The 11,420-nt window shown below is 44.5% G+C and overlaps 1 protein-coding gene across 1 annotated transcript; it reads left to right on the top strand.

The window, feature by feature from the left end:
• The first annotated feature begins 535 nt into the window (after window positions 1-535).
• On the top strand, window positions 536-9,096 carry LOC118362469 (purine nucleoside phosphorylase-like). The gene is made up of 6 exons (XM_052482161.1): window positions 536-679; window positions 4,130-4,299; window positions 5,059-5,162; window positions 5,559-5,734; window positions 6,281-6,471; window positions 7,659-9,096. The coding sequence occupies exons 1-6, from the start codon at window positions 657-659 to the stop codon at window positions 7,853-7,855; spliced, it is 861 nt and encodes a 286-aa protein (XP_052338121.1). The 5' UTR covers window positions 536-656; the 3' UTR covers window positions 7,856-9,096.
• Window positions 9,097-11,420: the final 2,324 nt, after the last annotated feature.

Genomic DNA, 11,420 nt, shown 5'->3' on the forward strand with positions numbered 1-11,420 from the left:
TAATACTGAGGGGATTGAAACCAGGTGTGTAGGAAAACAAGACAAGACAAATGGAAAAATGAAAGGTGGATCGGCGATGGCTAGAAAGCCGGTGACGTCGACCGCCAAACGCCGCCCGAACAAGGAGAGGAACCGACTTCGGCGGAAGTCGTGACATGAACACTGTCGTGTATTTTAATGTCACGATGGCGAGAAAAGGGTGTTTTTAATATTGATTAAGTAGTATCCTCTTGAGTGAAGTCGTATTTTCCTGCATTCTAAGAGCAGTGTATGAACCATATATATATTTTATTTTTTATTTCACCTTTATTTATTAACCAGGTAGGCTAGTTGAGAACAAGTTGTCATTTGCGACTGTGACCTGGCCAAGATAAAGCAAAGCAGTTCGACACATACATATATATATATATACTTATTTTATTTATATTTTTTGTGGCCTCTTGGGCCCCCCACAGGCCTGGGCCAAGGGGCTTCAGCCCCGGTAAACCCTTGCATTAAGCCGGCTCTGGCCCTCAAACCAGTCCACGTGCTGCACTATTGTCAATCCACCCCGTGAGCAAATCATTCCACCCCCATCTTTCAAGCAGAAAGCTGTATCACTTCGCATCAAGACAGCGAGAGAAATAAATCTAACAATTTCCTCAACTGCCGCCGACATGTCATCCACCAGCGAGAGCAGGTACGATAAATAAACGACTACATGATATTAGGCTGGGTCAGAAGGAATAAACCTTAATCTATCACCTCATAAACATGTTTCGCCTATTCGAATTAACCATTAACTCGGGCACAACCAGATCATTGCCATAGCAACGGCGATCAATCCTGGTAGAGAATTTGAGATTTCAGTGAGAAAGCGCAAGAATTATGTGGCGGCAGTAGCTCTCGTTTCTGATAACGCCCCCGGTCAAAGTGACAGGAAGATAGCCAAAGCGTCCTTCCCATATAATACAAGATGGATGGAAGGAAATAGACTACAGATAGCCAGTTTGAATTCGATGAGAGTTTACCTATATTGCACACAATAAAACCACGCTGCAGCCAAAACACTGCAGGCTATGCAGGCACAATATTAGGCTATAAACATATTCTCTTAGAAAAAGGGTTTCAAACATGTTCTTCGGGGGACCCAATAGGAAGTTGTGTAAAGTACTGAAGTACAAATACTTAAATGTACGACTTAAAATGGTCCAATTCACACACTTATCAAGATAACACCCTGATCATCCCTACTGCTTCTGATCTGGCAGACTCACTAAACACAAATGCTTCGTTTGTGAATGATGTTAGAGTGTACCCCTGGCTATCCATAAATTAAAATCAACAAGAAAATTATGCCATCGGGTTTGCTTAATATAAGGAATGTGAAATTATTTATACTTTTTACTTACTTATATATTTTTATTTTTAAATTAAATTAACTTTTGACACTTAAGTATATATAAAACCAAATACATGTAGACTTTCACTCAAGTAGTATTTTACTGGCTCATTTTCTATTAAGGTATATTTACTTTTACTCAAGTATGACAATTGGGTACTTTTTCCACCACTGTCCCTTGCCGGTTCCATGTAGAACCCTCTGTAGAAAGGGTTCTACCTGGAAGCCAAACCGGTTCTATTTGGAACCCTTACCTACCCTAACCTAACCATAATCCTTAATAGTGTGCAATCTTTTTGTAAATACCTTCTAAATAGTTGAATATGGACCGTATTAAAGTGTAACTGTCTATTTAGCATACAAACTACAGAGGCTGCTCACCCGACAAAAAACAATGCTAAAACGTGCAGAATTCCGCTGCATAATTTCAAGATGCCAACTTGAAAACTCATCAGTCACTGGAGTTGTTTTCCTGCACAGCTACATGAGGGACTAGGCTAGGGAGAGGTTAGAATTCAGAGTACATGCCTCTCTAGGCTGCTCCTGAGAGGAAATACTGTATATCAGGACTTTTCGTTGTAGCCTACATTAGGCTAGGCCTGTTTGGTATTCAAATGCTCTGAACGAGGCTGCTGTGCTGTGGTCAGTCCTTCTGTATTCATAGCGCAAGGGACAGGGACTTTGCCAGAGCGACCGTCAGGACCTTCGACAGCTCTGTGTAGGAAGGAAGGCATGGGGCGATCTTGGGAAATCTAGTTTCCCCTGTTGCGCACTCTGTGCTCATTGTTTGTTTTCTAGTTTCTTAGTACTTTTCTGGTTTCTCAGACATGAGCAGTCGTGCAAGTTGAGCCTGTGGATGCCCCATGTGGCAGGTGATTTTTTTTACTGATAACTAGATGCAAAGAATTCCAGTAGTCTGGTCTTTCTGGTTCAACACACATGTGAGTGGTGATGTGTGTGAGTGTATGTGTGTTTCTACACCTGCATTGCTTGCTGTTTGGGGTTTTAGGCTGGGTTTCTGTACAGCACTTTGAGATATCAGCTGATGGACGAAGGGCTATATAAATACATTTGATTTGATTTGATGATTTGTGTGTGTGCATCCCCTGTGTGTAGTGGAAAATAGCTATTTTACATTTTCGGGAAGTCATCATAATCTTTGGGCAACAAAAATATATTACTGACTTGCCCAATGGGCAAATGTCTTTGAGGCCTGAATGTCAATTCCTGCATTCTATAGGATGAACTATACTAGAATATACTACTTGCTTCTTTTGCTTGTTTAGTTCACCTTAACCTAGTAGGCCATTGTTCCCTTTCCTATAGCCCTTCCTCTAGCTACCTTTTCTTGCAACCTCTCACTCATTACTGCCTTTAAGAGCTCTATACACCGAGAGAGAGGGAGAGCATTAACCACACTGACCCATTACTGCCTTTAAGAGCTCTGTACACGGAGAGAGAGGGAGAGCATTAACCACACTGACCCATTACTGCCTTTAAGAGCTCTGTACACAGAGAGAGAGGGAGAGAATTAACCACACTGACCCATTACTGCCTTTAAGAGCTCTATACACTGAGAGAGAGGGAGAGCATTAACCACACTGACCCATTACTGCCTTTAAGAGCTCTATACACTGAGAGAGAGGGAGAACATTAACCACACTGACCCATTACTGCCTTTAAGAGCTCTATACACTGAGAGAGAGGGAGAGCATTAACCACACTGACCCATTACTGCCTTTAAGAGCTCTGTACACGGAGAGAGAGGGAGAGCATTAACCACACTGACCCATTACTGCCTTTAAGAGCTCTGTACACAGAGAGAGAGGGAGAGAATTAACCACACTGACCCATTACTGCCTTTAAGAGCTCTATACACTGAGAGAGAGGGAGAACATTAACCACACTGACCCATTACTGCCTTTAAGAGCTCTATACACTGAGAGAGAGGGAGAGAATTAACCATACTGACCCATTACTGCCTTTAAGAGCTCTATACACCGAGAGAGAGGGAGAGCATTAACCACACTGACCCATTACTGCATTACTGCCCACAGACCATCTCTCTCTCTCTCTCTCTCTCTCTCTCTCTCTCTCTCTCTCTCTCTCTCTCTCTCTCTCTCTCTCTCTCTCTCTCTCTCTCTCTCTCTCTCTCTCTCTCTCTCTCTCTCTCTCTCTCTCTCTCTCTCTCTCTCTCTCTCTCTCTCTCTCTGTGTCCTTGCCTTCAGGACAGAGTGAGAGATGTCTACTCACCCAGTGAATTGAATTGATCGAATTTGATGAATTTCTCAAGCCATTCCACCCCCCATGACCAAGGCTATCACAAGTGCGTTTATCCCTGCTGGCTGACGGGGCCAGAGGGATGGGGGTTTATTTACGCATTCTAACCCTCCGATCAGGCTTCAGGGCCCACTTGTTGGAAGTGCATGTGTGTGTATGCACACACACTCATACATCACCACCCACGCGTGTGTGTTGAGTATTGCATTTTGATGTGTGTGTAATGGATGGCTTGCTTGCTGTGCTCCAGTGGATTTGCTTATGGAGGCCTCTCAGACTGTGATTCATCACCATCCTGCCAAGTTACCCTGCCCAGAGCCTGAGCAAAACGCTCCACTGCAGGAGTGGGACAAAACTGCATTTACACCCCCCAAATCCTTCCCTTTGCCCCTAACCCTTCATTGTTGTCCCTTTCTTTCTTCTCCCTCTCGCTCTCTCTTTTTCTCGCTATCTCTCTCCACTTCGCAGGTACACCTATGAGCAGTACAAGGAGACAGCTGATTGGCTGCTGGAGCGTACACTGCACATGCCCAAGGTGGCCATCATCTGTGGTTCTGGACTGGGAGGGCTGGCAGACTTACTGAAGAATAGTGTAGCCTTCCCTTATAAAGACATCCCTCACTTCCCTCAGAGCACAGGTACAGTATACACACACGACCTTGAGGACTTCTTATCTCTGACACTGTGTTGTGAGTCTGTAGCTTAACATCTTCTTCACCTCACATGACTACATTGCATAATAAAGTTCTAAAGCCATGTCATCAGCATTGGTCCCAGGTGACATCATTAATGAGGGAACATGGTGAGTAGTTGGGGGGTAGCTGGGTTGTTTTCCTACTCAGACGTAAGCTCTGGGGTACAGGGCTTAATCACCCCTCAGGGGGTAGGGGAACTGGCCCTGCCACTGAGACACACAGGGAGAGGCCCACCTACTAAACACACACACCAAACTCCACCATACTGCACACCAGGTAGACTGGTCTGTTAATGCTTTGACCTGCAACTTGACCCCCTTTCCTCATCTGTCTGCCTTAATCCCATCCCATGTAGGGTAACATACCTGTGTATGTGTGTGTTTGTGTTTGCGGGGGCGTGTATGTGTGCAACACCTCGTCGGACCCAAATCTGGCAAGGAAGTTGGTGTATTTTAGTGTGAATGTGCCAGTGCACCACAAGCTGCCGGTGGCACCTTAATTGTGGAGGACAGACTCCTAGTAATGGCTGGAACAGAATTATGGAATGGTATCAAACACATCAAACACATGGTTTCCATGTTGTTGATACCATTCCATTCACTCCATTCCAGCCATTATTGTTAGCCGTCCTCCCCTCAGCAGCCTCCTGTGCCGTGCACGTATTTGTGTATCGCTCTCTTTTTCTCTCCCTCTTTCTATCAGTGCCAGGCCATGCTGGGAATCTGGTGTTTGGGGAGCTGCAAGGGAAGGCCTGTGTTTGTATGCAGGGCAGGTTCCATTACTATGAGGGCTACAGCATCGCCATGGTTAGACTGCCTCTTCCGCTCTGAAACACAAGGCAACACACATACAGTACATACCATGCTGTGTATGCTATGCTTCCCATAAAAAGTATTTTGAAGATAAATTGCTGTAAAATAAAGACATGCAGTAAACATAGGTCCTGCTTAGACAGTATCAGTTACATGAGCTTGTTACATAGTACTGTATTGGATTCTGCTGTGTCGCTGTCCAACATGAAGCTCCTAGACTATGACCACAGGGCTGGCAGATGACATTATAGTTGGGACAGCAGTGGGGCTGATGAGTCCTAAGTAAAGACAGCTGATTAATGTGATGATGCTCTCTGTCACTCCAAGACATTGTAATGGTGTAGGTCCACTCTGACTGCTGAAGTACTGTATATTCTGTGTGTTGTGCAGGTGACGTACCCGGTGCGTGTGTCTACTCTGCTTGGGGTGGAGACGTTGATAGTGACCAACGCTGCAGGAGGACTGAACCCTAAGTTCAATGTTGGTGACATCATGTTGATCAGAGACCACATCAATATGCCTGGCCTGGCCGGCATCAACCCTCTGAGGGGACACAACGATGACAGGTGAGACACCTAAACTATGAGACAGTCAAACAGGTCCCTTTGATCATCAGTGAGCCACTAAAACACTGAGGCCAAATGACCATAAATGACACCCTATTCTATGGGGTTCTGTCCTATGCACTTTGTACTATATTGAGAATAGAGTGTAATTTGAGATTTGTCATGTTTGAGTCTGAACTAGCAATTCAAGTGCCTCTAAGCAGTCATCACTATGCCACTGATAATGAGATGTCGATAACCTAAATGGAGTTATGACGATAATGAGTCATTTCGCTGTGATGAGCTCTTATTCCCATCATTAGGTGCTTTGATTGTTGAAGGTATGTGTGGACTTTAAAAAAGTACACTTTAGCATGTGAGGTTTTGGGGTGTATGTTTGAGAGGGTTCAGTGTGTGTGTTAAGTCTACTGCTCTGTGTGTGTGTGTGTGTGTGTGTGTGTGTGTGTGTGTGTGTGTGTGTGTGTGTGTGTGTGTGTGTGTGTGTGTGTGTGTGTGTGTGTGTGTGTGTGTGTGTGTGTGTGTGTGTGTGTGTGTGCGCGAGTGTAGGTTTGGTGTGCGGTTCCCCTGCATGTCGGATGCGTATGATGCAGACCTGGGCCGTTTGGCTCGAGAGGTGGCGGAGGAGCAGGGCTGTTCCTCTTTCCTCCAACAGGGGGTGTACTGCAATGTGGGCGGCCCCGCCTTCGAGACAGTGGCAGAGAGCAAGATACTGCTGAGCCTGGGGGCAGACGCTGTGGGTGAGTACAAAACACTGATTTATGGTCAGCTTTCAGATCTGTGCTAAAGGGAAACTTGTACCTTCAGGGAGCACATCAGGCCTCTGATGTGTATACGGTCTTCTGACTGAGTAAATGGAGAAGGCTCTCCCCAAGAGCACTCCATCTGAAAGAGAGTGACCCGGCTCTACATATTTTACTGGTTTGTGACTCACTGACACCGCCCCCGGGTAGAGGGGAGTAAAGCAGCCAAAGAGCGAACACACAGGAACTTTATTTAAACACACTGAGGAAGATGAATATGGGGATGCATATGGGGGATGTACATGGGGATGAAAAGTGGGAGAGGTTGTGGAATGGTAGTGGATTTTGGGCATGCGCACCATCCCACAAGTCCAGAGATATTATTGAGTCCAGTTGTTGATGGGCAGAGACCTACTTAAGGGAGACTGCAAGTATTGTGTGACCTGTATAATCAAGAGGATGGGCAAATGTCCGGCCACCTACTAACCTCCCTAGCAACCAACCAGGGCACATCTCACACAGGTCAGGGAGAGTTTGAAAGGCAGGTTTATGGGGCCCCCTAGACTCTAAGGCTCCAGTTGTGGGTGATGGGGAGTGGAGTGTGATGCTCAGGGTTGGGAGGTGCTAATACCAGTCACTGGATTTTGTAATACTATCTAACCAATGACACCATCAATAAAACACAGACACACACACATGAAGAGGTGCATGCAGCTAGAAACAGTATTAGGAACAAACAAACGGATGTTAACAGAAAACGTCAGGTACTCCTCTCTCTCTAACACACAACATCAGGTGACATCCCACTGGGCACACACAATCAACATTGTTTCCATGTAATTTCAATGAAACCAACGTGGAATAGACGTTGAATTGACGTCTGTGTCCAGTGTGATATCTATGCCAATGGGGTCAGCTTCAGGGGTCACAATTCAATTGATCTGAACCCTGAGTGGTGTCAGTTAGAGGGTAACAGGTTGACAGGGAGGAAGCTGTACATGTTATCCTTTGACATATCTAATTTTCTAGGTCTCCCCTCCCCCTATCTTTCCCTTCCCCTCTTTATCCCCTGTCTTTACACACCCACACCCTCCTATATCACTTTCTTTCTCTCCCTCTGTCTCCCTCTGACCTCTCCTTTTTAACTCTGTCTTGCTCCCTGTCTCTCGCTCCCTCTCACTCAGGTATGAGTACAGTGCCAGAAGTGATTGTGGCTCGTCACTGTGGTCTGCGTGTGTTTGGCCTGTCTCTCATCACCAACCGCGTGGTGTCAGAGTATGGCAGCCAGGACCGCGCTAACCATGAGGAGGTGCTGGAAATCACGCAGCGACGCACACAGGACCTGCAGAAACTCATCATTAACCTCCTGGCCCGAATATAGATACACACACTATCTGATAGTGATGTTCAATTTCTTTTTGATTTATTTCACCTTTATTTAACCAGGTAGGCTAGTTGAGAACAAGTTCTAATTTACAACTGCAACCTGGCTAAGATAAAGCAAAGCAGTTCGACACATGCAACAACACAGAGTTACACATGGAATAAACAAACATACAGTCAATAATACAGTAGAAAAAGTCTATATACAGTGGTGGCAAATGAGGTAGGATACGGGAGGTAAAGCAATAAATAGGCCATGGTGGCGAAGTAATTACAATATAGCAATTAAACACTGGAATGGTAGATGTGCAGAAGATGAATGTGCAAGTAGAGATACTGGGGTGCAAAGGAGAAAGATACATAAATAAATACAGTATGGGGATGAGGTAGTTGGATGGGCTATTTACAGATGGGCTATGTACAGGTACAGTGAGCTGCTCTGACAGCTGGCGCTTAAAGCTAGTGAGGGAGCTATGAGTCTCCAGCTTCAGTGATTTTTGCAGTTCGTTCCAGTCATTGGTGCTGTGATAGACTGCATCCAATTTGTTGAGTAGAGTGTTGTAGGCTATTTTGTAAATGATATCGCCAAAGTTGAGGTTCGGCAGGATGGTCAGTTTTACGAGGGTATGATTGGCAGCATGAGTGAAGGATGCTTTGTTGCGAAATAGGAAGCCGATTCTAGATGTAATTTTGGATTGGAGATGCTTAATGTGAGTCTGGAAGGAGAGTTTACAGTCTAACCAGACACCTAGGTATTTGTAGTTGTCCACATATTCTAAGTCAGAACCATCCAATACTGTCAGTATAATAAAAACTAAGGACAGCTTGAATCAGAGAGATACGAGTGTATCTGATTCCACACCCTGTTTTGCAAATCAGTATTTGTGAGTTATTAATATGTGCCTGAGATTGAGAGGACATGGAACTCAACTCCACCTTATTATTGTCCACAACTGATTATTCTTTCTTAAGTAATATCTTATTTTCTTGAAAAAGCTGACACTGATATTCCATTCAGTTGAAAGTCCTTTTTGTAACTATCTTTCTAAAAATAAATGAATATATTATATTATAGTACTGTTATCTGTTATTGTACTGACAGTATTGACAGTTTTAATTGATTCATATAAAAGTTTTTATTCTATGAACATAATGCCTCTTTCTGCTGTTGTTGTCTTGCTTATAACCCTGCATCTCTTCTGAAACACTCTTGTGAAATAAAAGGCACCATTCCAATCATGTGTGTCTACCTCCATGTTCAACTGCTTTTAAGTTCCTCAATCTATTAATCAAATGGTTTGGTAAGTTAAACCAGTATTGCTTCTCTGATCATGCTACATCGAAAGAAAAGGAAGAGAGGAAGAGTGGGAATGGGGAAATGGAAAGATGCTAGAGTAAGTCTCATTGATCCAAGCAGGAGATGTTCTGGTGAAACTACAGAAGACAAGAAAGGTATTGTCATCAATAACATGGATCAATAACCAAATGGAGAGTGGGAGGGAGTTAGAAGGATAGTGAGGAACTAGAGAGAAATGATGAAGGGAGAAAAGGAGAGTATTGCAGTTACATAGAGGGGATGACGGGCAGGATCTACTGTAAGCAATATGACCTCCTGCTTTAGGATGAACTCCCTGAACACCCACCCGCCTAATGGACACACACACATGTCACACATACTCTCATCCCACGTAGCTCTGCCCCAGCTATGGAGTTTAAAAAAAAATCTATTTCAAAAAAGAAATTAAAATGGTCTGAAAAGCCTGTTATACACCTGCCCACCTCCTTTATGCCCCTCCCCCGTGTCCCCTATTGTGTTAAAATATGCACATCATTTTTTATTAATATCTATCTCATTCTAGCCATTTCATCCTCACTCTAATTTACATTTAAATGCTAAATATGCAGGTGACATTTTTTTTTAAGGACGTTACCCTGATTGAAAATTTACTTTCAAATGATCCATGGGGGGTGCAGTGAGAGTGGCATGCTAAAATAATACCCTCACCTTATCAGCAGATGAAATGTAATGGCCTTTCTGATGACCGGATGGTTAAATAAAGGGAGTAGGTCTGAGGATCACTGTACAGTATGTGTGTTAGTGCATGCATACATGCGTGTGTGGGGATATTTTTGTGTTCAGGTAAACCTTGCGTGAGGATTTAATGGACATATTCACATGAGAGCTGATCAGTGGTCCATCTACTCTAACTACTACACCATACTCTCTCTTCCAATCTCTCTATCGCTCCCTCTCCCCCCTCTATCTCTCCTCTCCCCCCTCTCTCTCTCCTCTCCCCCTCTCTCTCTCCTCTCCCCAGAGAGATCAGAGCAGAGGGAAACACTCCTATATACACGGTCTGTAATTATTATTCATACAGTATAGATTTCACAACAGGGGTCCACACACACACTCTCTCTCTCGCTCTCTCGCTCTATCTCTCTTAATTTCACTCTCATCAATACACAACACTGCTATAAAATGCTTTTCTCTCTCCATTTCCCCCTTGAAATTCCTCTCTCTCTCTCTCTCTCTCTCTCTCTCTCTCTCTCTCTCTCTCTCTCTCTCTCTCTCTCTCTCTCTCTCTCTCACACGCACCTTCTGGCTTTATCAGAGCTGCTGGAGCCTCAAATAGAAAGAATGGGAGAAAAGTGAAAAGGAAATTGATATAGGAGGAGTGGGGATATCCCCCATACCAGAGCCTAAAGACGCTTTATTATACTTTAGTGGCAGTACAATATAGTCGTCCTACTGGGGGATATGATTTGTGCCAGCTATCAGGTTGAATGGCCAAGGAGTCTGAGGAGGAACTTAAATCTAAACAGACCCGATAGAAGAGCACAGGAGATGAGGCAGTGAGAGAGGGATGCATTGATGGATGGGGGGATAAAATGGGAGTAAATTAGGAATGGTGAGAGAGGGGATAGTACAGTCTTTTTTCAAAGTGATACTTGATAAGTACAGTAAGATCAATGGTGAGGAATTTGTTAGAGCAGAGAGATAAATACTCATTACCAGAGCATACACACACACACACACACACACACACACACACACACACACACACACACACACACACACACACACACACACACACACACACACACACACACACACACACACACACACACACACACACACACACACACACACACACACACACACACACACACACACACACACACACACACACTTAGTTGGATTCCTACTGTCTTCCTGAGGTGTTGGCCTGTTTGATGGGACAGACTATGTGATGGAATGCTTTGATGTAATTTTTGGCTCATGAGTGCCAGTATATGGGGCCTTTCTCTGTATGATTATATTTCCATAATTCCAATCACCAGAGAGAACTGCCCGTGTTATTCTGTATGGACAGAGCCTGCATGGACAGTGCCATTGAGTATCTCTCATCCCTCTGGAGGCAGTGACAGATCAGTACAGCTCCTGCAGGCTCTCACACTCCTTGGCTCAGAGTACATGCGGGTTCAGAGCCGCTGCGCCCCCGTTCTGTCAGCGTGAAAAGTGCATGCGCCGCGGGGGGGTTTAAAAGCCCCGGCTGAGTGCG

This window comes from Oncorhynchus keta, chromosome 2 (genome assembly GCF_023373465.1).
Source record: "Oncorhynchus keta strain PuntledgeMale-10-30-2019 chromosome 2, Oket_V2, whole genome shotgun sequence".
NCBI classification, from domain to species: Eukaryota; Metazoa; Chordata; class Actinopteri; order Salmoniformes; family Salmonidae; genus Oncorhynchus; species Oncorhynchus keta.